Raw genomic sequence first — 27,754 nt, forward strand, 5'->3', positions numbered from 1 at the left:
AAGAGGGAAAGATGGAATAGCTGCACAATGCTTTGTCTTTGGCTGACGTTGGGCCAGTCACTATCTCTTAGTCTGACCTCACAGGGTTGTTGTGCGGATAAAATGACTATAGTAAAACTAAATATGCTGCCTTGAGCTCCTGGAGTAAGGGTCGGTTAAAAAATGTAATAAATATGTATCAGCCCCTTCTCTGTTTTTTGCCATATGGTTACAACTTTTTATTCCGGCAGGCATTTGACCTGCTGTGTTGCTATTTTGTGTGTGGAGAACCTTTATTTTAGTTGCTTTTATGTGCTATGCTTGCCTTTGCTTTGTTTTGTTGATTTTATTTGGTTTGTTTCCTGTTAGCCGCCCTGAGGTGTGAAAAAACATTGGAAGAGTGGGATATAAATCTCTAATATTGCCCAGAGTAAATTCAAATTCCATACTTTCTTAAATGGAGGCAGTTCACACATTTGGCTGAGAGGCATCGGTGGAGGTTGATGGAAGCAGTTCACACATTTGGCTGAGAGGCATCGTGTAGTTGGACTACAACTCCCACCATCCCTAGCCCACCTGGCATCTCTGAGAATGATGGGGGTTGTAGTCTAGCACATCTAGTGGGCACCAGACTGTGCAAGGCTGGTTGAAGAATTAAGTAGGAGCGGGGCGGATGGTTGGGGGGAAGAGATCAAGTAATCACGTACTGGCATGTACCTACCAGTCCATGGGGTTCAATACAACTTATTACCAAGTCTGTGTGCTTAGGGGCATCCTTAGGGTAGCATATTTCCTGTTAATTTCTGTATTAAACCTTTTGATTTTGTAGATCTGGCCGTAAAATGACCCAAATCTGCTAAGTTCCATTAATTCAGGGGTGGGCAGCTTGTGGCCCTCCAGATGCTTTGGCCTACAACTACCACCAGCCGTAGCCAACATAGCCAACAGTGAGGGATGATGGGAGTTGTAGGCCCCAAAATCCGGAGGGCCACAAGTTGCCCATCCCTGCCTTAATTCAGCCTTCCCCAACCTGATGCCCTCCAGATGTGTTTTGGGAATGATGGCAGTTGTAGTCCAACACATTTACGGGGCACCAGATTATGGAAGGCGTTCCACTGGCTTTAAACCACTAGCCCCGCATGTCCTCGCGTGCTGGGGCTGCCAGCCAGGGCGCTGGGCTCGGGAAGCCCCGCCCAGTTCAGTGGGGCCGACTGCAGGAGCCCGGCGCGAGGCAGAGCGCGTCGGCTTGGGCCGGGCCGGGCCGCGCTGCGCTTTCTCCTCCCAGCGAGAGACCCAGCCGCCGAGTCCTCCGAGGCGCTCTTCGCCCAGCAGAGGGGGCTGGCTGCGGCCCACAACACGCGGCTCTGCCTCTTCCTCCGCTGCTCCTCGCCACCAGGCTGCGAGGAAGAAGGAGAAAAGGACAGGCGCGGCGCAGGGCCGAGCGGCAGGGCCAGGGCTGGAAGCTCCGGGTGGAGACAGGTAGTGTGGCACGCTGTACGTTGCGCGACCCCGGGAGCGGAGGGCGAGCGTGTCGCTCGCCGCCGGGCAGGGATCGGCCGCTTTCCGCGGAAGAGGCTGGGGTCGGAAGGAGGGCCCAGCGGCGCCGCGAGGCGCGGGGTGAGGAGGCGGGGGTCGCGCGCCCGATGTACGCCCAGCAGGGTGAAGCCGGCGGCGGCTTCCCGGACAGCCTGATCCGAGCCATATTTACTTAAAAGTAAGTCCCATTGTGTTGTATCCAGTGTTAGCCCTACCTAGAGTAGAGCCCTTGACATGAATGGGATTTAAGTGAGACTGACACTGGATACAACCCGCTGACTTCAGTGGGGTTTGTAGACTTACAGCGCACCCCGATATATGATTATTCAGAAGTAACTTTCATTAAGTAGGGATAGTATTGCAGCCTATGTTCTATTTACTTAGTTCCTAATTTACCCCAAGCAATGTATAGCCCATCCTACGTTGTTACAAGAGACGGGCCGACATCCTGACCATGTCTATTTGGGAATATTGAATTTACAGCACAATCCTATACATGTCTACTCGGAAGTAGGTCCCATTGAGGTCGGTGGGGTTTACTGCCAGGAAAATGGGTGTAGTATTGCAGCCGTAGTGATTTTTCTTTCCGAGTAATCATCAGTAGAATTGGGCTGTGCATCTCTGCAAACCTAAGCTTGCTTACCTATTTAACTCACTGGGACTTGCTTCCAAATGATAATAAGATCGGGCTGCAATCCTAAACTTACTTCTGAGCAAACATTCATGCATAAGATTGAAATGTAAGAACAATACATTTGATACATTCCATGAATGTTATAGAAAAATACTTCTGTTTCTTAAAAAACGTACAGCAGAGTTTCCCAACCTGGGGGGTGTCTCCACCAGAGATTTACTCCGAGCTGGCTGCATGTTGAGGTAGTTAGGGATACATGACTGTCGCTCAGCTGTGTGCAGGAATTCTCATGCTACTGAACTAAAGAATTTAACACTGAAGACACCAGAGAGGTTTAAAATAACCTGCATGTGAATGTGCCTGCAGTTGGTCTTCCAACTTGAGCATAGTGCCATTGAAATTAATGGTTTTAAAGTTGTAGGATTTTTCCTGTCTAAACATACATAAGATTGCACCCTTAGTTGTTCTGCCTTTAGAATTACAATCTTGAAATTATCCGAAATATAGAAAATAAGAGCAGTCTAACCATTCCTAGACAACTGAACAAGATGTTGATTGTGTTGTAATCTCTGACATCCTTATCTCTGGTCTTGAACCAGCAGGGTTTTTTAAAAAAATAATTGAATATGTATGTATGTAGCCAGTGTAGTGTAGTGGTGAGAGTGACGGGCTGGGAGAGCCAGGTTCTAGTCCCCACTCATCCATGGAAGCTCACTGGGTGACTTTGGGCCAGTCACAGACTCTCAGCCCAACCTACCTCACAGGGTTGTTGTTGTGAGGAGAGAAGGAGGATAATGTAAGCCGCCTTGGGTTCCTTGCAAGAGGAAAAAAGGCGGGATATAAATGCAACAATTATTTTTTTAAAAAAAATTAAGTATGTGTATGTATACACACGCACATGTATACAGGACAATACATTGTGACTGTATCCCATGAACGTATGTAGCGTGTATGCTCCCAGTCACACGTGTTGGTAACTGGTTCCCTTTTCTCTGGTTGGATCCTGGACAGTTAGAAGATTTATTTATGTAATCTGTGTGGATGACAAACTTGCACGACTAACTTCAGTATGATTTTCCTTTGAGTGCAGAATCATACCATAAGTACTGTCCAGATGTTTTGGACTACAACTCCCAGCATTCCTGACAATTTGCCATTCTGGCTGTGGCTGGTGGGAGTTGAAGTCTAAGTCTATCTGGAGGGCTGTCACGGGGGAAGATACAGCCCAAGTTTAGCACTTTTATGTCTTGTTGAATACAATAGAATTAAGGAGAAACAGAGGCCTTAAAAGTGCTTAACTGACTGGACTGAGACCTGTGGTGGATGGTTGATTATTATGTAATGGTTACAGACTGGCTTTCTGAGACTTTTAAAAAAATAGTCTTACAGTGCAGTCCTAGTCATGTGTACTCAGAAGTAAGTTCCACAGAGTTAAGTGAAACTTACTCCCAGGAGAGAATTGCAGCTTTAAACTCTTCTGTGATTAAGTGCTGTGAGCTCCTACTTTTAATATGCTTTTCTAATGCACACCTCCCTATATGATTCAGGTTTCAGTAGCCTCAGAAAAGCCCTTGATTGCTGAACCCAACTGAGTGTTCCTTCGTTTGTTGCAGGGTATGCTATGACGGGTTGCAGGCTGCCTCTTGGTGCTTTTAGAAATCTAAATGCCTGGCTTGGACTCTTGGAGAAGTCTCCTTATAAACTCTGCACACCCTGGAGAAGGTTTCTTTGTTCTGCAAGCCAACAGCCAATAACGGCAATTGCCCCCAAACATTTCTTCATTTCTCCCATTAAATGCAATGTATTTTTAATACCTTTGCCGAAAAACATGCCAAGGATTTTTGTGAGACTCAAGAGCAACAAAAGCTCTCGGAAGAACATGAAACAAACTGTGCAAGAGGAGACTGAGGACGAGGAGGATGACGAGGACAAGGACGAGAAGACTGATTCAGAAGATGAGTTTGAAGATGATTCTACCATAGTGAAAGCTTACAAAGATCTTGAAAAAGTGGTACAGTCTTTCCGGTTCGATGTAGTCATGAAAGCTGGTCTAGATATTGCAAGAAAGTAAGTGTAAAAGTTTACAATGCCTTGCAAATAAAGAGATTGCAAGGTGTAGCCAGTTTTCTTAATGCTTTTTTTATTGCTAGAGGAAGTCAGTTAAGAATAGATTATGATTTTCCTTATTCAGCAGGAATAAGACCCATACAAAGTTAGCAATTTTGCCATTTAGAAGTCCATTTAGACAATATTTTTTAAAAACTGGCATTTAGTTCAAATCCTTACCAAAATAAACTGACCAGCTAAATATAACTGAGGCTTTAGGAAAACAAACAGGAATATTTGCATTCACAAATAATATTTTTAAAACAAACACAGAATCTTGAAGAGACTGTACTTGAAATGTTTAACTTGCAGTCCAGCAACTTTGCCTCTAACCCAAAGCTTGCACACAGATATCTTGCATAAACAGATATCCTCACTCACTTTAATGTTTGGTGAACTTTATGTGTACAATGAAGAGTTTCTCCCTTGACTGAAGTGAAGGTGAACGTTCCAAAGAGCAGAGAGATCAGGATGCATATGGTTAACACTGTTATTTGACTTACAGAAAACACCGAAGTAGACCTACACAGAAAATGTCAACTTTTTTGGTCATGCACAAATGATGCATCTCTACAGATGTATATGAAAACCAGTGACTGAACTGTTTTTAAACCTCAGTTATCATAGGGTTAAGTTGCATGTACAGACGTCCCTTTCCTCCTCCTGTGCATGCCCCCAGATCTGCTCTGCAGGGTTCCCCATCCATCTGGGCCAGTTTCTGGGGGGCGGGGGGATGCTGGGCGGGTCCAGGGGGAGAAGAAATCCATTCTGCAGCCATTTTTGTTCCACTGGTGGATGGCAGCGTTGAATACAACCCACAGTTGTGAAATTAGTCATATGATTAGGTTCTATTGGCATCTTAAACTTGTATATTTGGAAGTATGCTGTTCTATATGTAAGAAAAACTAAGGGTTTTTGGTTTTGTTTTAAAGCAAAGTGGAAGATGCGTTCTACAATGGCGAACTCAGGCTGAATGGAGAGAAACTCTGGAAGAAAAGCAGAGCGGTAAGTCGCACTGAATAAAGAGCTTTGCAGGATTAGGACCTAGGATTATTTTTACCATCTGCCTCATTTTCATTGCTTCCTAGCAATGATTCCTTTAAAAATCCTTTGATTCCTTTAAAACATAAAAAAGTGAATTGTCCAGTACAGTTCAAATGTACGTGAGTAAGTGATGACAGTGGTATGTGCACCCTGTGTTATCTTTCACTTACAAAGAATCCAGGTTTGCTGTTATGTATGAACCAAAGATTGGTTTAAAATGAACTCTAGTCAGTTTCTAAACAAGCCAACTTCAACCCATGGTTTACAAACCTGGCTGGTATAATTAACCAGAGTTTATTTTAAACCACAGTATTTGGTTCATATGTAACAACAAGCCAGAATTTTTTGAAAGTAAAACTAAACACAAGTGAAGTCCTTCTCCTGGCTGCATGGGAAGAGAGCAAGGGGAGTGTGCAAGCCTGACACTTTTTTGGCCTTGTACACATAGTGCTAAACTTTGGGGGTTGGCCTCGATGGCCTTGTAGGCCCCTTCCAACACTACTATTCTATGATAAACCATAGTTTAGTATTGCATGGGGCCCTAGAAGGGTCTGGATAGGTTTCTAGTGGTCAAGGCAAAAACGGGGAGGGCTACATGAGTTCACAGGGTCTATAGCCCAAGCACTATTCCACTCTTCTTTTTCTTCCAGTCCCTGTGTGTTCCCTCTCTTTGGTCTCCACCACCCCTGGTCCTGCCAAAAAATTAAAGTCAATTTTCACAACATATTTGAAGAAAGTATGTAAATCAACGTACTCGTATATTGAATTTCATCTTGTAACGATTGTATTGGTCTGGTAAAATAACTCAGTTAAGCCTGGTAAATTCTAGTAGGGTAGCCATGTCAGCGTATGATAGCAAAAATGGCGAAGAGTCCTGTGGTACCTTTGAAAGAGCAATCCAAAAAGGACTGGATTCTCTACCTATGAACTTCACAATCCTATATCCCCTGGGACCATAGGATTATGACATATTTTTGTGGGCTGGAGCTTTGGGCACAACAGCTTTGGCTATAATGTATTTTTTTAGTCTTTAAGGCACCCCAGAACTCATGTGTCATTGAAGTGTAGAAATCTACATGCTTCATCTCCTGCCCTCGTTGGAGAAACTTCCAAGACAACATGCCCATCATACATATGTAAGCCTGAGTAGGAGGGCTATAGCTACGGCATTCCAGGTATAGCAAATATTATGCAGGAAGGATTGTCTCCTTCCGTATATACCTGCCTTGACCCCAAGATCATCCTAAGAGGCCCTTCTCCTGGTTCCCCCACTGAATGAGATGAGGTGGGTGGCTACTAAGGTCTTTTCAGTGGTGGCACCATGGTTTGTGGAATGCCCTCCCCGGAGAGATTCACCCAGGTGTCTACATTGTGGTCTTTTCAACACCAGGTGAAGACCTTTTTATTTTCCCAGGCTTTTTAGCCCTTTTTAAAAAAATTACATTTGTGTGATTTTAGACCTTTGCACTGCTGCTGGGTTTTGTCTTGGTTCCATTCTGTTTTAAATGTATGGTTTTTATATTATGTTTTACTATTTCTTGCATTTTACGGTTTTAAGCTTTGTTTTGTAAACTGCTCAGAGAGCTTCAGCTAATAGGCAGTATAGAAATGTAATACATAAAAAATAAATGAATAAAAATGCAGCCATATGGACAGCTTTCCTCTGAGCTACAAAATGCTGGGCATGAAAAGTGTGGGAATCAATACATCAGGAGAGCTATTCCAACTTATTTCTGGGGATGGGAAATAAAATTGAAGGTTATGTTTTTTTTATTCCCCACTTGTCTTCAGGTAAAAGTTGGTGACACTCTGGATCTCATCATTGGAGAGGATAAAGAAACAGAAACTGCTGTAGTTATGAGAGTTGTCTTAAGGAAAGCCTCAGACAAGGATGACAATGATAAATACAGAGTGGTTTTGAGGCGCTGGAGAAACTTAAAGGTGCCCAAGCAAGATGTGTTTAAGTGAACTAGGATTTGCATGTGGCAGTAGTTTCCTTGTGAGCAACCACATTTGTTATACAATATTTGAATTTCGGTTAAACAAAATTCTTGCACTCTTAAAAAAATTTTTTAAATGGGTATGGAATGGCATGCCACTTTCCTTACTGTAAACATCACTTCTGTTCCTGTGACTCAGTTTGCTGCTTTTGTTTCATACTAAGGGGAGAAACAATGTTTCTATGAGAAGAGCTAATGAAGGAATAAAAGGGAAGGCTAATCTTGTCTTTGCCCCTTAACTCTGCTATGAGGTTCCCTAGAGCTGATTTTGGGAGGGGTGCAGGTAGGGGGGAGAATCACCCCCTTTTCTGTTCCAGTGACAGAAGCCTTCCTTTAGGAGAGGGACACTAGTTGGATTTCACCCTTATTGTTTCCACTTATTAATTTGGACATGCAGCTTAAGCAAACACCATCAGCTTACTTCCATAAACAATGTGGTGGCAACCAGTTGAAGAAGTGCTAGATGATAAAAGGGAAAATTATGTGAAGAGATAATGGTCTTATCTCCTAAGCTTGTGTGGTATAGGAAAGCAAAATGAAGGTTTCCAGGTTAAAGGTAAGTATTAGGTGTCACCCTGGGAAAAATCTCTTCAATATTATAGTTTTTGGCAATACAAAATTGTGGCTGCCTTCAAATGACATTTGTTGCAATGTGAAAATTCCCAGTGTTTAATACTAATTTAATAAAGCCCAACAAAATATATAAAACTGTGTAAATGCATTTTTGTGTTCTTAAAGATTTGGTGATCATAAGGGCTAGAAAGGTTTTGATTTTCAAAAGGAAGGCCAACACAGTGAATTATTGGATTGTTAGGGAATATTTAATGTTTTAAAACCTTAGCTTAAAACAGGTCAACAAAACTATCAAATGTCAAAGTATCTTCCACTGACAAAATCTTCTGGATTCAAACCAAAACTTTTTAACGCAGTACTTTCTAACTGCAGGAACCCCTTATGTTCACTTACCTACTGACCATATAAAATATTGTTGTATCCAACATAATAAATGTTTCTGCAGTTTTGCACCAATTACCAAACATAAGCATTCTTGGATCCCTATCTTCTATATAAATTTTTATGGTGTTGCTCGAACAAACTTGTAAAGGTAAAAACAATGCATTATCTTGGGACTCCTAAAATAAAGGATTTTCTGTTAAATATAAGCTGATGGCAATACTGCTTATGATAAACTGGGCAAATAAAACAGTGCTAATCTAACAGAACCAGCTATCAATCACACTCAGCCAATTCAAATGCTCTAAATAAGCAGGCAGCAGAATCCTTTGTACTACTTCAGTTGGCTAATAGGAGATCATGTTTGAGTAATTCCCATGTCAAAATATCTAAGCTCTGTTAAAAATTAAGTATTTTTTTTTAAAAAATCAGGAATAGTTTTTCTCTTTAAGATTGGTTTCAGAATATTTGGCATGTAATGGCATGTGCTGCGTGTGCAGCAGCAGGAGCCACCGCTAGCGCAACAGGAAGTTAGCGTTTCCTAAAGCGAATATGAAAAGGAACGGGACAGGTCAGTGGGGCTCCCCCCTGTGCTTGTGGGTGGTGTACACCTCTAATAAATATTAAGCATCCTGACATGGTATATTTTTACCATGCTTGCAAGAGTTCCAAATGAACTCTTAGATAAGGGCTAAGGAGTGCTTCCTTAGCCCTTATCTAAAGCAGTATGCTTTATGACTTGGAAACAGCCGTATGTCTTCAGCCCACAAGCAAAGCCTGCACCTATACTTTGAAAAAGGATTTCAAGATTCATTATTTGCCTGTATATGTGGATAAGCCCTTATCCTTACTTCAGTAGTAGCCTGATTGGTTGAATGAGGAACTGAAAACTTGACAGTTCTTAAGGTATTAGAATGGACTTAAGCACATATCAAGGCTTCTTGTAAACACCCCAATTAGAATCTTCAGTGTTTACCTCAAAAACTACTATTTTCTCAACCCAGCAACCATAAGGCCCTCATTACATCTTATAAGGCCCTCATTACAAAGATGTATAGTTTTTCCTTTTCCAGCACTGGAAGGAGATGAGATGTAATGTGCCGTTAATTTGTTTCATCACACAATAAAAATGAAAACCAATCAGTTTCCTAAAACGGCATGTGGTGTCTATTGAGATCAGAGTAAAATGCCATAAAAAATGAAACCTGGCAGATGTGCAGGAGAGGCCCTTTTTAGGACATCATTATCTGCAAAGGGCCATTTGTCGGGCAAGGGTAAAAATGCTTTCTCATTTTTCAAATGTGTTGCTCCCAAACTGTTGCTGTGACACGTAGTAGCTGTATGCACATACAATTCATAGTCCACTTATATCAACATAAATAGTACTCTGACCCTATGGTAGCAACACAGAACTGTTCCTGATTTTTCAGTGAATGAGGCAGCCTATGCAAAGACAACCTGTGTGTGTGTATTGGGGTCTACATTCTCTCAGCAAATCATTATACGGGGGGAAAATCTGACCATCTAAAACCATGAATTATTATTTAACAAGTCATCAGAACTAGAGAAGTAGCAGTCCTATACACATCTACCTGAGAGTATTTACCAGAATGGAATGGTTTGCATGTTTGCTGCAGCCCACCATGGCTTATTCAAGCCATGGTGGTTTGTGGTGCTTGCTGGTGGCCATTTTGAATATTCAAGCTGTGGCGCCATGGCTTATCATGTCACCCAAACCTGGCGAAGGTGGGTTGTTGACACCCACAACACTAAAACATTCCATGGGTTATGGATGATTTGTTAACCATGCCCTGCCTGCCACAGCTTGAATATTCAAAATTCATGCACCATAGCCCTCTGTGGCTTCAATAAGCCACGGTGGGCTGTGGTGATCATGCAAACCAGGTCGATAGGGCTTACTTCTGAGTAGATGTGTAGGATTGCACTGTTAATTTTGTCATATCACTTTGTCAAAGCCACTAACAAGTCAATTCAGCTTTTATAAAGGAAATATCTTTCAATCTTTATCTTCTAAACATGGACAAGAATCAAGTTATCCAGAAGTGCTACTTGGTCAGAGACAAAGTAGGCTACAAAAATATATATGTATACAGAGTTTGAGTTGCAGAACAAATGTAGTTATATGTCAGCTTGCAATTTTCATGATACTTTTATGTTGTCCAAAGAAGTTGGAGTTACCAGATAGCATACAACTAAAACAAGCAAACCCCCCATCATTTGATACATTCATTTTGCTAAGTATGCATTAACATTGTAGGGAAGAATGCAGACAGTTTGGCAAGTTTATCTTTGGAAAAATGTTCTCTTGGCTCTGATTTGGATGCAGGTAGTTTATTGATGGGATATACATGTATATTTGTAGGATGTTAAGTCATAAGGAAAATTGGGTAGCAGTTGTCGACTAGCAAATGGTCTCAATAGAGCCTGGCCAGTTCTTGGCATTAAAAAAGGCTATCTGTGTAATAATGGGAGCAATGTAATCCTAAAAACAGCATTAAAATATCACATTTAATTCAGTTGCTACAATATAAAATTTTATTTGGCTACATAATAACTGGATCTAAATAAACACACAAGAGTATCAAATGAGTGTGTCAGACCAGAAATTGTATTAAATTATCATTGTCACTAGCATCAGACAAGCATCCCAGTCCAGGACCTAATGTGCACATGGAGCTATTATGTGTGTGGTTCACAGGCAGGGACTGGTTTCCTTCCCTGAACTGAATGCTGGAGAGCTCCATTGACTTCTCAGAAACCCAGTGGTTTGGATACTGAAGAAGCTAGTCATGCTTTAGTCCCACTGAAATCAATTAAACCAGTTAATGGGACTTTTTAATGGGACTAATGTCATAGTTGATTTTAATGGAACTAAATTACAACTTCCTCTGGAACCAACCCAGAGCCTATAAGAAAACAATGATTTAGGGGAAGTGATTTTATTATTTCCTGTCACAGAGAACCTCATGATTACCAAAGAAAGAGGACAACAAAGCCTTGATACAATGCAGCACTCTCCATGAAAAGGCAAAAAGGTTAACTTTTCACTGGAGTTTGGATGTACTCAATGGAAACATACAATCAATGATTTTGATTACCTGAACTGAAGTTAACTATATAGAAAGTGATTCCAACTCAAAGCAACATACAATGGAGAGGGCCCTTAGTATATATAATTCCAAATAATCAAATATAGAAGTACGTATATTTAATATTTTAAACATTTGAAAGGCTGAAGTAATTTTACTGACAAAAATAATATGGGCTTAAATGTTTTTGTACATTCTTCAATTCAAGTAACTTTTTGTATAAGACTTATAAGTAGTGAAAACAACAAGCAATAGCACCATGTTCTACTGATACAGGGCAGGATTCTGTTTCACAACCTCTACTCATACCAGTAGTTTTTATATCAAGAGGTCACACTGAAGACAATAAAATAACTTACATGAATAAAAATTGAAGTATCAGTTCTACAATCTTAACATAAACACACATATTAAATAATGCCATGATCATAATTTTTACACCAATTCAGCTACAAAATGGAAAACTGTCAAAAAAAAAAGTGTAACTTTTCTGTTCATTGATTTTGTAATATTTTCACTCTTCTAATACAATGAATAGCTATAATTAGCAAAGAAACTATCTTGGTTTACTACTCTTTTCAGAGTATGGCACTTCAAAAACTACAGGTTTGAAAGATTAAAAATTGGTTAATTTCCAAATGATTGATTAAAGGTACCTACTGAAAACTGCCTTAAGGAGCAAATGACTACTTACTGTTAAAAATCAATTAAAAATTTAAAAGCTATTTAATTTCCACTGATGAATATTATATTTAAATGAGATTTTACTGGATCATCTTTGATAATTTATAGTTTCTTGCTGTGAACTTAGGTAGTAAGGGCATTGTCTATCAAGAATCTTGCCTACATAAAGGCATACTGAAATGAATGGAGTTATAAAATATGTTCTCTCACAATATGCATTCATTTCAATAGGATTTTTTAAAGACATCTTCTTGTCTCCCCTACACCAGAACAATTTTACAGGTCAGCTGCCCTAGTGCTGAGTGACTATACTAAGTAATCTCAGTCTAAAACAGATTGACTTTTCAATTTCCTTCAAAATAACTTAAGTAGTCAACATCTTTGGAAACTCAAAAGATCCCTTCACTTTTTTGCTTTCTTGGCTTTTTTCAATATGTCACACTTTTTTCTATTGGGACGTCTGCACCTTTCATCAATGCTTGGTATACATTCATAATGCCACACTTCGCCCATTTTCTCAACAGGATAAACAGCCTCAACATAATGACGGATTAGTCTCAGTCTGACAGGATCAAGCTGCTTTTTGTTACAAGCCCCTGAATGGTTGTATTGCAGTCTGAGGTTATCTGAAGTAAAGAGCTCTGGAAAAAGTCTTACTAGAAGCCTGGCAGCAAAGTTACCAACTGAAAGGCTCTGCTGTACTATCTCTCTTACTTCTTTATCAGACAGCAGATACACAGAAGGCACAGGAAAGTCTGGAGGGGGAACAAGAAGTTCCTCAAGTGGTATCTTGCAAAAATCTTTGTTGCTTCTTTCTGGAGGCAATGGCGGTCCTTCAAATTCTTCTTTAAATCTTTCTGGGTTTATTGCATAGGTCAGAAATTCTCTCCTTTCAGGTCCTGGTACATGGACTTTTCGCTGAAGTTGGTATGTGCGTCTCTGCTCAGTATCTCTGCGACGACATCTTTCATCAAGCTTCCCAACAAATTCCAATGTCCATACTCTATCATTCTTGGCTCTTGGGTATAGCATTTGCACGTAGTGTCGAATTAATTTAATCCTAATTGGATCAAGCTGTTTCTTGCCCAGAGATCCACTACAATTATATTGCTTCCTTAAATTTTCATGAGTAAACAATTCAGGGAATAAGTGAACTAGCAACCGAGAAGCAAAATTGCCTATAGACAAGCTGCTTTCATAGATATTCTTAAGCTGTTCCTTGCTTAACAGGTAGTCTGGGATAGGGACATCAAAATCAGGGGAAGGAATATCAAGTTTATCAAAGTCTATGGGCACAAGCCAAATCTTTTTGGACCTTCTGCCTGGCCTTTCATATTCAAAATTATCTTCCACTTTTACAATAGACACATCATCAGGCAAACTAGAAGAATCATAGCAATCATCTCTCATTTGTTCACTCTCACTGTCATCTAGATACATACTTTCGAGTTCATCATTTATTCGCTGAACACAATGCTGTAACCAAGACTTTCTCTCCTGCATAGCAGGAAAATAAATCTCTGTGTACCTGCGGATTACCTGAAGTCGCTGAGGATCAAGCTCTTGTTTCCCACATTCTCCATAACAACTGTATCTTTCAGCTAACTTTCTGTGATCAAAGAGTTCTGGAAACAATCTATGTAGCAAAAAGACACAAAATTCTCCAGGAGACGAAGCTTCATCTAAAAATTCATTTATATCCTGAGCATCAAATACCCATTCAGAGGTGATGGAATTAGTCCTCTCCATGGGTAGAGCTTCTTCATCTTCCTTATCATCAATGACCTGATCAGTCTCATAAAAACTGGAGGACTGTATATCTGGCTGGCTATTTTCCATGTCCCTCTGAGCCCAAAAGCTGCTGAAAAAGTCATTGACCTGAGGCAAACACTCTGCCTGCCAAACAGCAGTATTCTTCACAGAAGGATAACAGACTTCCACATAATTTCGGATGAGTTGCAGATGTAATGACTCAAGTTTTTTTTTGTTAAGATAACCACACGTACTACAGGTCCTACTTAACTCATCCTCATTGAAGAGCTCTGGGAAAAGTTGTACAAGTAATCGGCAAGCCAAATCTCCACCTGATGTACTCTGATCCATGATCTGTTTGAGTTCTGAGGCAGTCAGTTGGTATTCAGGAGGTGGCCTGAATTCTGCTACTGTATCTGTCGGGCTGACATGCTTTTTAATTCTACTGACTTCTAGTGATAGCAAATCTACTTTGCTATGAAGCTGAGTCATGTTGGAATTTAAGGTATTCAGTGTGTAAAACATTTTTTGTATTAAAGAATATATATTTGGATCAGACTCAGAAGCTGCAGCTGTAATAGCATTTGTATCTCTTTTGCGTTGCTCATTCAAAGTCCGAAGATTAGAGGGACTGCTAGGATTAATCTTTTCAAACAACTCATAAGAAGCAAACTGCTCGGTTCCTGGCAATGTCTTCTTCTCTGTAATTTTGTGTGAAATCCCATACAGAGGTTTCTTATATGATGGCATGACTGTGTTATTCAAAGCTTCTTCTTCACAAACCCATGTTACGCTAGGATTCTTGCTCTTGTTTGGCTGTTCCACATCTTCTTGAATAGGTGACCCATCTCTGTGCAAGTTTGAAATAAGGCCCTTTCAATGAACAAATATGCTATTAGTACCTCTAAAATAATTTATTTGTCCTTATGGAATAGATTTTTAAAAATGCATCCTAAATTTTAAGCAGTAAATGAATTTGATACAATATTGTCATAGGGTTGGATCCAGACTAAGTGAGTTGAACTTAATTCTGATTGAAATTAATGGGACTTCACTTAGTCATGACTAACTTTTCCCATTGATTTAAGTGGGACTGAAATGCAACCTAGAAGCAAGAAACTCACTCTAGATCCAACCCATAATGTACTGTTAGAAATGAAAATTAAATCATTATTTTAGCAGCATTTTGTTATTTATGAACTGTGTGTGTGTGTAATTTTAATCACATCTATGCTGAGCTGTGAGCTATGCAATACATCAAGCCTGCAACCTACTGCAGATAAACAAATGAACTGTTTGGTTCCCTAATCTCATGAGAATGAAATCATCAGTTTCACTAATCCATATACAACAAGAATAAAATTGAGATCAATGCAGCCAATACCAAATGGTGTTCAAAAAATAATTGACACATTCATTATCAAAATGATGTACTAATTTTTATGGTAATTCATGTACCAAAACTGTCCATTTTCTACTTTATCTTCAGCCCCCACATACTTCAGCTTGAAGCAGAACTCTGTTCATGGGATGCTGTTATTGGCAGGAGCAAATTTGGGATCCAAGTCTTAATAAATAAATAAAATTTATACACAGTCTTCATACAGAATGTGATGCATGTGTATTTTGTATTTGCTTACCAGAAATGAAGTACAAAATGTCACCTAATAAGCAGCCCCGATAGTGCTGTTTGGGGTATCAGAAGTACATGGCTCAACCTTGCTGGATTGGAGCACAGATGTTTACTTACAATGTAATCCTAAACATCTTTACTCAGAAGGTCGTGCCACTGAGCTCACTGGCACTTACTCCCTTGTAAGCGTGCACAGGATTGCCTCCTTAGGCTATTTTAGATTTAATCCACAGGAATAATCATATTAATCAGTATAGCAACAAAAATATTAAAAGGGCTATTATTGGTGTAATAAGTAGTGCTCTGCTGAAACCCTACCTGCACTTTCACAACCTCTTCGTTTCCCTGCAAAATAGGCAGTTCTTCTTCTGACTCTTTTGTTGGGATGTTGAGGATTTCAGAGAAATCTCTCTGGGTGCAGGGCTATAGTGCTTACCTTACTGTAAGGAGGTGGCTGAGGGGTTCGCATGTGCTCTTTCTTTTACCGTTGCCCCCCCTTCTGTCCTTGTAGCCCCATCTGCTGCTTGAGCTTCATGGAAAGCCCCCTAGAGGACTTAGCCAGGACTCCCTCCCTTGGGGCTTTCCTGTGTTACTGCCTGCTCATGCCTGAAAGTTGAGAGAGGAGTTGTTGTGCTGTCTCCATGCCTATGTGCCCTGCATATTGACACTTTTCAGCCAGTTCAACTCAAGCCTCTCTTTAAATCCAACAAACAAACCTTTATTGAACAATCTCTTTCAATGGAACAACAAAGAAATAGTAACTCGCAGTCCACAGGACATGAGGTTGTCTCAAATGAGGGTTAGGTCCAGTGGGAAATTATTGGTGGATGCTGAAGAAAAAGGGGTGAGGCCTGGTAAAAACAGAGTATTCTCCCCCAGGTATTCTGAGCCTTGTGCTTCTTTGCTGGCTAGGCCTAAAGAAGCACTCCTGCCCAAAGGAAAGTCTCTACTATTCATCTCAGACTGCTGGGATGCAGCTACAGCAGGCCTGGCTAGCAGATCCTTGATCTCTCCACTCCACTATAAATGTATACATTTCCTATACTTTAATATAGAGCTGGAGGCAGCACAGTTGTTATTTTTGTTACTGTTGTTGTTATTGAAAGGACTTTTAATAACAACAAAGCAAAACCAAAATGCCTCTCCCAGCTTTCAGGCATTCAGCAGGCAGCAGCACTGGAAAGTCACAAGGGAGGGAGTCCTGGCTAAGTTCTCTAGGAGGCTTTCCAAGAAGCTCAAGCAGAGAGAGAGGCTGTGAGGACAGAACGGGGGTGGGTGGGGGCAGGGGGGGATGATAAAAGGAAGAATACACACCCCTCTGCCACCTCCACCTCATTAAGGTAACCACTGAAGCCCTGCGCCCAGAGAAATTTCTCCAAAATTATCACCCCTTCCCACAATTTTCGGGTGCAGTTTCTTTTTGCCCCCCAATGAATGGTCGAAAATAAATAGGACAAAAAATTCGGCACAGTGCTAGCAATAAGTCATGAGTTTTTATATGCAAAGTCATGTTTGCAACACCTCATGTTCTCAGCCTATCGCACACATCTGATGAATTTTGCTTTTAAAAAAAATAACACTGTGCGCCAATAATCCAATTAGTCTCTAAGATGCCTCTAAGGGGCACTTTATCCCTTTAGTTTTTAGATAAATAATTGTGTGCATAATTGCTTTGTTACAGCCTAATACATCCATAAAATAAAATACCCTAGTGAGTACTGAGTATTTCAGAGCAAGGATTAGCTCTGACTAAATACATTTAACTGCTGGCTAACCTGAAAGGGTTAGTTACAAATCTAAGTAAGATGCTGTTAAAATCTAAATGTAAAGGAATCACCTCTTGTGTAAGGCCTCTTTTTTTTACACTTGGTAGAATTTCTTGGTGGCTTCCTGAGCCATCACAACCAAATGAGGTCCGTTTTCGTTTGTTGGTGTCTTGTAGGCAAGTCACTAAACCATCCAGTGAGTTTTTTTCAGGTCTTGAGATCACAGAGCAGTCTAGGACTTCATCTTCTTTGTCCATTTCTACTTTCATAATATTTTTGATAATAACTGTGAAACAGAAAAAAATTGTAATATATGAGTCACTGACAGGAAACTCATTACACTAGTGATTCCAGTGTTGGTATTACTGTCTCCCACTATCTCCCACACCATACCATATTTCATATTATATACTACTCATGAGGGAATCAGAATGTTTGTATCAAAATGCATTTTTGATATAGACTATATAAGTATTTTGGTCCGATCAGAAAATATATTAAAAGGTAGAATGCTACCTTCAGCATTGTCTTCATCATCAAATAATTCAGCAGAGTTCATATTCTCTTCCTCTATATTAACAACAAAAAGAGAAATAAGCCAACAACAAAAAACACTCTACACATCTTAGAAGAGACATGTCATAAGTATAGCGTAAAGCCAACTGCCAAAATCCAGCATCTCTGGTGCTTATTATACAGGGTGTTTACAAGGTTCTGTATATATAAGGGCTGCCCCATTTACTTCAGTGTTATGAAACAATGAATGCAATGTTACATGCAATCACTTTCTGCTTTTGCTTCCTGATAAGCAAAAGTGACCACTGCAGTCTATGAAATGAAAAAAGGACTGGTACTGGTTTTCTTAAGACTGTAGGGAACCATTGTGAAACTTCATCAAGACTTCTTGAAAAGAAAGGTTGTCACAGAGTAAGAAGGTGGATCCTTTGAGAGATTAGCAAAAATTGATTTTTTTTCACACAATATAAAAATAATGGCACTGATATTTGTGATATACATAGGTTTGGATCCAGCAGAGCCCTTCTGTTTACAGGAGATTGGATTCAGTGGGGCTTCCACAACAGAAATCAGGGTGGTGGGAAGTACTTGTTCAAGTGTTTGACTTGAACAAATAAGCATCGACTAGGCATGCAGCCCCTGTTATTTTTTTCTCCAAACACTTAAGCCTGAAATAATTTTCTATATAAAAAGCTTAATTCCAGTGTTTCACAGTATAATCCTATGCATGCTTATTTGGAACCAAATCCCATTGTTCAGTGGGTCTTACTCCCAGCCAGGTAAGTGTATACATAATTGGAGCCCTAAAGATGATGGTACAAAAAGATTATTGTCTCATCTTACGTCTCTAATTTTTATTGGACCAATGAACACTAACACACTGAAAATTATCTGATGGTTAAGTATGAAATTATGCTTTAGATCAACTGAAGGTCAGTAATTAAAATAATTATATAGATGAAATATATATATTTAGGCAATTTATTGCTTACTTTTTAATAAAAAATTTCAAAGCAGGGTCACTGGAGAATAATTATATGCACAATGTAGGATTCTAAAGTAGCTGCTATCTCTCTGAAGAGCACAACAAGAGGCAGCACCACAAACAAATACAAAAACCCAACAGCTTCAGGAGACAAATTAATCCAAGTGGTTTATGGAGTATGCCCCACTGAACCCAATGGGAGTTATTTCTGTATAGACATGTATATGTTTGGCCTGTTAAATTTCAACTCATTTTGAGCAATTAGCTCTTCAGGGAACGGTCAGAAAAAGAATTAGCTCATCTCTGTTTCAATTACTTAGATGACTAACTCCAAAAGGAGCCACTAGCCTACTGACCCCTACCTTGTAGGCTCCTTTTGGAGCTACTCCTATAAATTCCAAGAGATGTGAATCCTTTAATGAAGAATTAATTGCAAGGAATGCATTGGGATTCATACCACTTCGATTAATATATTTTCCTCCTCATTTTTTCTTCTCTCTTTGAAAGCAGAGCTTGATATAAGGCAGTTTGCTTAAAATGTTGGTTCAATAGTCTAATGGCACCCACAGATGACATCATAAACTCCTAAATGTGAACCCTCCCATTTGTTTAAATCATAGAATAGTAGGGTTGGAAGGGGCCTACAAGGCCATCGAGTCCAGCCCTCTGCTCAATGCAGGAATCCAAGTCACAGCATCCCTGACAGATGGCTGTCCAGCTTCGTCTTGAATGCCTCCAGTATGGGAGAGCCCACCACCTCCCTAGGGAATTGGTTCCATTGTCGTATTGCTCTAACAGTCAGGAAGTTTGTCCTGATGTTCAGCCGGAATCTGGCTTCCTGTAACTTGAGCCCATGATTCCGTGTCCTGCACTCTGGGATGATGAAGAAGAGATCCTGGCCTTCTCTATGACAACCTTTCAAGTACTTGAAGAGTGCTATCACATCTCCCCTCAGTCTTCTCTTCTCAAGGCTAAACATGCCCAGTTCTTTCAGTCTCTCTTCATAGGGCTTTGTTTCCAGTCCTCTGATCATCTTTGTTGCCCTCCTCTGAACCCTCTCCAGTTTGTCTGCATCCTTCTTCAAGTGTGGTGCCCAGAACTGGACACAGTACTCCAGATGAGGCCTAACCAGTGCTGAGTAGAGGGGAACTAGTACTTCCCAGGATTTGGAAGCTATGCTTCTTTTAATGCAGCCCAAAAGAGCATTGGCCTTTTTTGCAGCCACATCACATTGTTGGCTCATATTCAGCTTGTGATCAACAACAATTCCAAGATCTTTCTCGCTTGTAGTGTTGTTGAGCCATGTATCCCCCATCTTGCAACTGTGCATTTGGTTTCTTTTTCCTAGGTGCAGAACTTGGCATTGATCACTATTAAATGTCATTCTGTTGTTTTCTGCCCAGCGCTCCAGTCTATCCAGATCACTTTGAATTTTGTTTCTGTCTTCCAAAGTATTAGCTATCCCGCCCAATTTTGTGTCATCTGCAAATTTGATCAGCATTCCCTGCACCTCCTCCTCCAAGTCATTAAAAATGAAGAGAATAAAGTCACTCCTTCCTAAGGCACTGAAATTAATACGCATTTTCCAAAATTCCTAATTTCCACATGGAAATATGTATTTCTAGTCATATTATGCAGTCAGATAGGTTGCTATCTATGCACCTAAAATACAGAGGAACTATTAATAATAAAATACCATATATTATTTACTGCTTATTTTTCCTAGACATAGTTTTGACATTCTAAAAAATAACTATGATTCTTCCTCCATATCTGGAGCATTACAAGAACTTAGGAAAAAGGTTTCTTCCACATTTTTTCCACTCTAAGCCCCTCTGCCAGGCTCCCAAACCTTTATGTTAGCAGGTAATGGGGTTACTTAAAGCAAAAAGCTCTAAGTAAAATGATGTGTGCAAAATAGATGAAAAAATATACTTCACGCATTTGTATTTGAACATACACACTGAAATGAGAAATCCTGATGTACTGTTCACACATCTTTGGATGCTTGTCTGGTTGGCTTTCTGCAGTGAGTAAATATGCCTTCAGGTTATCAGGCAAGTCTCTGATATTGCTATGTGTAAATTTTCTGTTCCATCAGAAAAGAATGCACATGAAATAGCCATTATTTGGCCCCTATTATTCCAGATGATGAAACTAACAGTTGCAATTATAGTTGTTTCATCAACAGTTTCTCTCAGCCAAGAGAGATTTTATTGTTCTGTTCACACAAATTAACTTGTAAATTTGTTGGTCTTTCTTATATAGTTAATGTGGGGAGGCCATATGTATGAGTGGTATCTTTCTACCTTCTTTCCCCCTCCCCCCTTTACATTAGCTTCTTATGTACCATCAGAATAGACTCAAAGGATAGCAAAAACCGAGGCTGGGGTCAGTCAGTTCCATCTTAGTTTCTTTTTTGCATTCTGACTTGCAGTGAAAAACGCCTGAGAGAACTGCAAGAAGCATGGTTTAGCACTGTGTTATTTCCATGGCATCCTGCCTTTTGGCCTTATAGTTTGGTAGCTTTCAGCTTGATTCTGCTCATGTCTATTCAGAAGCATGTCCCCATTAAGCATTGTGTCTGAACCTGGACATCGTTTGTTCTAGAGCTTTTTCTCTGGCTTGTTGGGGGAAAGAAAAGCCAAAGGTCTGGGTTCAGATGCAACAGTAAACAACCCAGGGATGGAGTGTCCCTGTGTTGTTCAGCACTCCCACTTGCAGCAGGAGCAATCAGGCAGCATACAGCACTATGCTGCCTAACAAGCAACAACCCAAATGTTAAAAAATTGTAGATTGTTGTGATGTGTGAAATGGGTCATCATGTATTTTTACAATTTAAATTGGCCAACTTGGTTATCAATATCATGCTGGGAAACTCCACAAAAACCCAAGAGGTTTCATAACCTAAATTTGTCATTCTTTTGTGCCATTATTCAATCAGAATTTGTTGCCTATTATATCCAGTAACTGTAATCATACAAAACAACTTACTATTGCTTAGCCACAAGAGGTAGAATCCTAATGCTACCAAATATTTCCATGAAATAGCTCCTTCCCTGCCTTCTGGTTGTCAAAGAGAATTATACGAGCAGCTGCTCTATGCTTTGCTGTAGAACCACAGTGCAACATTATGGCAGCACTCCATCTCAGCAGCAAATAGCTGGCTGTGTGCATGCGTGGCGCTGTTATCTATGTGATTGGCCCAAATTATCTGTAATTGTTTATCTAGTTCACATTAAATTTAAAAACGTGTTTTTTAAAATCACATAAATTTATAGGAACCAATGCAGTCTAGCGGATAGTTGGATGGATCTGGGATACTAGTAGAGAAGCTCCACCATTGCCGTGGACTAATTCTGTGATCGTTGCAAATCACCATCTTATCTTGCACAAAATAAGGGTGTCCTAACTCACCGGATTATTGTAATATCAATAATCCTAACCCCAATAAAAATATACAGTCTTTTCCTTTATAAATTGTCAGCAATTGTGATTGTATGATCTCAATGTCAGGATTAGTACCATCAGCTGCTGAGGCCCCAGCACCATGGGAGGCCTACAACTCAGCCAGAAGGGGCAAAATGCATTTCTCACTAGGCAAAAATAATGGTATATTTCACATGAATGCTCCTATCCTAAACATATTTTCTCTGAAATAAATCCTATTAATTTTAATGAAGGTAATTTAGCTGATGTAACTTATTTTTTATTACAAGTACTAACCAAAGTCAAATTAAAATAAGGCAAAAGCATTCAAACAAGCTAAAATCCCCACACAAACACTTCCTTGATGTACAAATTAGCCATAGAACACCTATGTTTACCATCCTTTCCCATGTTTTTGTGGACTACAATCACCGCATTTTCCAGCTATGTTCCAATCAGTAGTAGTTTGTACCATGTGTACTTGAAATGTCACCATGATTTGGCACAGGTTGTTGAAGGCACTTTTTAGAAGTGGTTGCATTGGACTTTCCTCTTTAGACTGTGCTATGTCAGTTAGACCAGGTAACTTGTTTACATACGTAGGCATGAACCAGTATCTGGCAACTCTGAAATATTTCTGTCTTCAAAATCATTAACATCACAAACGTTAAGATTTACAACTGCTGGATAATTCCTCGTCCTAAGACTGTACAGGTGTTTAGCCTGAACACAGGAGCATATGGTGTACAGGGCCGGGGTCATGGCTCCCTGCATACTTTGTAGCCTATGCATTCAGGTTGAATGTCTGAATAGGGCTTCAGTTCATTCTTGATGCATTTGGTCTTTCTGAGGAACCCTGTGTTTGTGTGACATCAGACTTTCTTAAAAAAAAACTTTTTGCCAGGTTTGTGAAGTAGTAGTCTAAAGCTCCTGAAGATGAAGCTGGGTCTTTTTGCTTAGAAAATATTGTAAGGCATGAACATGTCAGCTGAACATGGGATCTAGGTGTTCCTCTCCCCTTGCCTTGATTCAAACTCAGTTCAAGATGCTTATTAGGCTTACTCCCATCTTAAAGGCATATATAGGGAATGTGACTTACAAGCTTGGTGGATAGCTGAATTGTGCATATGCCTTTAAGGGAGCAATCCTATGCAGATAGGCAGCTGCCTCCAAATTCGGAGGCGACTGCCTATCCAGTGCAGGGTGGGCGGAGTGCGGAGGGGAGCCTCTCCTTTGCGCTCTGGCCACCCTGTATTTGTGGCTAGACGGCCAATTTCAGCTCTCTAGCCATGGGACTTGGGGGAGAGGCTGGATGATGCATAGGAAGCGTCAAACTGGCACTTCCACACTCCCTGCCCCTGGGAATGCCTGCTTTTGCCCCGCTCCACACTGCTCCTCCATGTGCGGAGCCTGAGGCAAACCGTGCCTCTTACGAGGCGGCAGGGAGGTGATGTTCTGGGAACCAACCTCGGAGCACGGGCTCCGAGGTCAGTTCCCAGAACCAAACAACCCTATGGCTGTCTAGCCGCTGTTTAGTGGCCAGAGGACTGCATCCTTAAACAGTAAACACAATTATTAACTCATAGCTATGTATGTCTACCATGTATTATCAAGTGCAATCTGTCTGCCTACCTCCCCATCTCTAGTGCCCCCCCACACTAAAATAGTTATACGTTTCAGAAGCCAATACTAAAAAGCAGTTGAGGGTGGTCAGAGAAGTCCATAAAAGAGAGCAATCCTCCCTAAATCATAATAAATATACCATCCCCATAAGTATTACTATAAAGAAAACATTATTTACAAATTAAGGAGTTATCTAGTGCTTGCCCTACTGTAGTGTGTGTAGGTCAGCCATTCTGCAAATCCCTGTTCCTTGCACAAGTTACCAACACCTTGCAAATAAAGCCCATCTCAATCTGAGCTCCCAGCAAACAGAGCAGGAGGGGGGAAGGCAATAGACGAAGATAACTCAAGAGGAAGCAGAGTGGTAAGTTATGAATTCCTTTCAGTTTCCATTTTTAAAAAGTACAGTGAGCGCCTCCCCCTCCACCGTGCTGTACAGGCCACTTGTTGCAGCAGCAACACCTTGTATTCCCCATCTCCTGCTTGAATCCTGACTTTGAGGGCAGGTTCTGCTTGCCTAGCTGCCTGCCAAAACAGGCAAGTGAGCAATTGTTGCAAGAATCAGCCATCTCTGCTACTTGCCTGCAGCTTGGGCAATGATGGAGATTGGGCCCATCACCGCAACCCATAGAAAGGCAAGCAAACAGAGATGGCTCTGTCTTCTCCCCGCAAAAGATGTTCAAGAATTCATAAGGATGTCATTCTTACATTCAGATACAACCTATTCTTCAGGAAAGGTGATGGGAAACCCTATTGGGAGGCCCTCAGCAACAAGCTGTGGGCCCCCTATCCTCCTTCCCACCCTCCCTCAAGTGACTCTAATCCTAACCACTGCACAGTCCAGAGAGCACAGGCAAGCAAGTACAGGAATAAAAGTATTTCCTCACTCATCTGAGCTCTTTCTCTGGTTGGGGTGACACTTGGTTCAATCATCATAGCCATGCCACCCAGAAAGAGAGCAAGCTTGTGACCAGAGGTTCCTTATAGCCACACTACCCAGATAGAGGGTGGCACAGCTGTGAGGATTGGGCCTCGGAACTCACAGGGAGAAATAACAGCGCAAGCAAGCTAGTAGAGGTAGCAGCTGAAGAGGTGAGCTGTTTGCCTGTATGCTCTCTATGGGCAGTGCAGCAGATGGGATTGGGTACAGGAGCTGCAATCCTCACAGCTCTGCCACCTAGCAGATGAGCCAGTAAATTTATGTGATTTCAAGGAGCCACCAGCTGCATGTTGCCTCTGGATAGAGTTGCACTTTGGATTAGACCCAATCCTTCCTGCCATGCTACCTGGAGGGAGAGCAAGGCAGAGGCAGCAGCTGTTTTTGAAAGCATCACTCCCAACTTCCCTTAATTCTTTCTCTGTCTCTGAGGAGCATGGCCACTGTGATTTGATGCAATAGGCTAATGGTCACAGCAGTGCTCTAAGGAGCCATGCTGCCACCCATTCACCTGTGTTTTCTGTCTAGCCCACTGTGTTTTGAATTTCTGGGCAACAAGGCTGTGAGGACTGGGCCCAATGAAGCCACTACCTACTGGTGTCACCCAGAGAGAATGAGGAACTGGATGGGGGCAGTTAAGTGGAGATGGCTCCCTCTCATCTCCAGATGGGCAGCAGAAGTTCAGGGCCTCTGTTATCAACCTGTTGCCAAGAGTGCCCTCCCAAATCCAGAACTAGTCCAGTATCACTCTCCCCAAATGCAGAAAGCATGCACGTTTCAGAACGACCTTGTCTTTCTTATCCTTATGAATGGATTAAGATCTTGCCTGGAAAAGAGAAGGAGCCACTTGGAGGAGGAGAATTAAGAATCTCTCCTCCAAGGAAGCCTGAAAACCCAGATAAGGAGGGGATGTTGTCGTTAACTGCTGTCACGCAGGGACCATGCCAGGAAACTAGCCAATAAGGAAAGGAAGGCACTGGGCGCGCGGGAACTTGGGATCACTTCTCCCTTGAATAGCGCGAGGCAGCAGAGCGCTGGGTCGCAGGGTCACGTGGCCATTCCTTCCCCAAATCCAATGGCCGACGATGGGGGGGGGGTGACGAAGGCGGGGGAATCGTGCTTCATTCCTCTCGCAGTTTGACTAGCAGTTTAACAAGTTGAATAGCTTAAATCCAAATTCCGCTACAACGGGTGTGTGTGTGGACGTTGATGCTGGCACAGGCCCCACGACAAGTCGCGAAAGCGTATTCTGTTGGCAGCCGGGGAGCAGTCTCCAGGCAACATGACCTGGCGGGAGGTGTGCCTGGAAGCAGCTGGGGCGAGGGAAGGAAGGGAAGCGGCACCGGAGGCTCGGCTCGGCTCGCTCGCCCCCCGCTAAAGCGCCTTTTGAGCCAGCCCTCTTTTGGTCGCGCGCCCCGTCGCGACGGCCGCTTCCGGAATGCTCCCACCCCCGCCGCCGTCCTCCTCCTCCTCCTGAGCTGGTCTATGTGGCAGCTGGATACAGGGGCGCGTAAGAAAGGGAGGAGGCATTCTACGTCTCCCTGCCCCCCCACCAGAGATGGAGGCGCCCGGGCTGTCTGGGGGCGAGCCGCAGAGCGCAGCCATGGCTCCCTCCCACAGCCGCCAGGCTGAGAAAGCGGGGCGGGGGCTGAAGGAGGAGGCTGCTCCTGCTTCTTCCCCGGGATGGGGCGGCCAGAAGTGAATCGGGGTGGGGGGAGCGAGCGAGCGAGCGCAACGAGGCGGCGCAGCGCGGACCGTGGGGCCGCGCCTCCTTCGCGGGAGAAAGTTGGGAGGGGGAAGGGGCTTACCTGGGTCCTTCTTAGGCACTGTGGAAAAAGGAGGGTGGGGGTACCCGGCCCCTTGGTCTCGGGTGGGTGGTGTTTTTTAAAAGAGCGGCCGTGGCTGGTTCCCGTGTCTTCCCCTCCCCCTTAGCTCTTTGTGTGTGTGTATGTGTGTGCGCGTGAGGGTCCGCCGCGCGCTGCGCTCTCGCGTGACGTGACGGGGCCGTGTGTCATTTCCGCACAAGGACACTGAGCCCCGAGGAACCACTGCGGCCACCCGGGACAGAGAATGTGCAAGGACGGGAGGCGGGCTGATCCAGGCGAGGCGCTACAGCGCGCGAGAGAATGCGGCGGCCCCTTTCGTTCCGCTCACGCGCGCATCCCCCCTCCCCTCCCCGTGCGCGCGCGCGCTTCTGAACCCCGCCCCCTTCCCCGTGGCTATGCCTGGCTAGAAGAAGCCGTTAGGGACGGTCTGTGGCGCTCGTGCTCCTTCCTTCCTCAGCTCTCACCCCGCCCCTCCCAATTTCCACCCCAACGGTCACTCCACAGAAACAACGGGTCATAACACCTCGTGAGAGGCGGCCGTGCCGCTGAAGCCGTATGCTGTGTGGCGTGGAATTTCCCGGGGGTGGGGGAGCGAAGAAGGGGAGTTGGCAGTTACGTTTAAGTACTTCTCAATATAGTCCCAGATTGCGGCTAAGCAGACGGCCCTTCCCTGGCACCTAGATAGGAACAATCCATCCTGAACAATGCCCCCCCATACACTTTTCTGGCCCCCATCCCACAAGGCAGAGGTGGGCAACTTGTGGCCCTCCAGATGTTTTGGCTGGAGCATTTATCACAGCCATGAACAGTATAGCCAATGGTGAGGGATCACGGGAGTTGTAGGCTAAAACATCTGGAGGACCTCAAAATGCCCACACTTGCAGCTTAAACCAAAAAGGTTTCCCTAACCCTGCTGCTGTTTGAGCAACTATTGCCACTTTTGCTTCTAGCCAGTGGTGTTTGATAGAAGAACTGCTTTCTAGTTTTAAGGAGTGGCACATGGGACAGTAGTAGAATAGATATAAAAAGTTCAATGAATTTATCCTCAATGGCTCAATCAAACCTTCAGGACCAGGGGATCAAAGCTTTCAATGCTAGAGCATTGAACAGAGCAAACACCACAATATATATTGTGATTGCAAAAGATAAATCAGAAAATATCCTAATAAAACAATTGAAAAGTAATTCTAATTTCATGTTAACACCTCCCTGACATTTGTATGGTATCACATTTGTGCTG

At 42.2% G+C, this 27,754-nt stretch overlaps 2 protein-coding genes across 7 annotated transcripts; one reads left to right on the forward strand and one right to left on the reverse strand.

Moving 5' to 3' along the window:
- The first annotated feature begins 1,373 nt into the window (after positions 1-1,373).
- MTRES1 (mitochondrial transcription rescue factor 1) lies at positions 1,374-9,402 on the forward strand. Of its 5 annotated transcripts, none has more exons than XM_084827206.1 (5): positions 1,374-1,458; positions 3,763-4,216; positions 5,188-5,260; positions 5,950-6,035; positions 7,091-8,461. In XM_084827206.1, the coding sequence occupies exons 2-4, from the start codon at positions 3,771-3,773 to the stop codon at positions 6,004-6,006; spliced, it is 576 nt and encodes a 191-aa protein (XP_084683332.1). In that variant the 5' UTR covers positions 1,374-1,458; positions 3,763-3,770; the 3' UTR covers positions 6,007-6,035; positions 7,091-8,461. The 5 variants fall into 5 exon arrangements, with proteins under 5 accessions (XP_084683332.1, XP_084683335.1, XP_084683331.1 ...); XM_084827209.1 differs by having other exon boundaries at positions 1,374-1,693; positions 7,091-8,329; XM_084827205.1 differs by lacking the exon at positions 5,950-6,035 and having other exon boundaries at positions 1,374-1,693; positions 7,091-9,402.
- A 1,795-nt stretch (positions 9,403-11,197) lies between these two features.
- Positions 11,198-26,866, reverse strand: BEND3 (BEN domain containing 3). Of its 2 annotated transcripts, XM_084827202.1 has the most exons (4): positions 26,497-26,866; positions 17,715-17,768; positions 17,270-17,484; positions 11,198-14,672 (listed from the first exon to the last, which is right to left on the reverse strand). In XM_084827202.1, exons 2-4 carry the CDS (start codon positions 17,755-17,757, stop codon positions 12,450-12,452), a joined length of 2,481 nt encoding a protein of 826 aa, XP_084683328.1. In that variant the 5' UTR covers positions 17,758-17,768; positions 26,497-26,866; the 3' UTR covers positions 11,198-12,449. The 2 variants fall into 2 exon arrangements, with proteins under 2 accessions (XP_084683328.1, XP_084683329.1); XM_084827203.1 differs by lacking the exon at positions 26,497-26,866 and having other exon boundaries at positions 17,715-17,816.
- Positions 26,867-27,754: the final 888 nt, after the last annotated feature.

The sequence above is a fragment of the Heloderma suspectum genome, chromosome 1 (assembly GCF_057233095.1).
Source record: "Heloderma suspectum isolate Gila_16-S chromosome 1, 16-S_ref, whole genome shotgun sequence".
NCBI lineage: Eukaryota > Metazoa > Chordata > Lepidosauria > Squamata > Helodermatidae > Heloderma > Heloderma suspectum.

Excerpts from the sequence above, each read along its gene's own strand:
- MTRES1 (XM_084827205.1), top strand. The coding sequence starts at position 3,771 with ATGACGGGTTGCAGGCTGCCTCTTGGTGCTTTTAGAAATCTAAATGCC. Across the intron at positions 4,217-5,187 it reads GGTCTAGATATTGCAAGAAA|CAAAGTGGAAGATGCGTTCT; the intron begins GTAAGTGTAAAA and ends TTTGTTTTAAAG. Across the intron at positions 5,261-7,090 it reads TCTGGAAGAAAAGCAGAGCG|GTAAAAGTTGGTGACACTCT; the intron begins GTAAGTCGCACT and ends ACTTGTCTTCAG.
- BEND3 (XM_084827202.1), bottom strand. The coding sequence starts at position 17,757 with ATGAACTCTGCTGAATTATTTGATGATGAAGACAATGCTGAAG. Across the intron at positions 17,485-17,714 it reads TGATGAAGACAATGCTGAAG|TTATTATCAAAAATATTATG; the intron begins GTAGCATTCTAC and ends TCTGTTTCACAG. Across the intron at positions 14,673-17,269 it reads AAAGAGGCCTTACACAAGAG|GGCCTTATTTCAAACTTGCA; the intron begins GTGATTCCTTTA and ends GTTCATTGAAAG.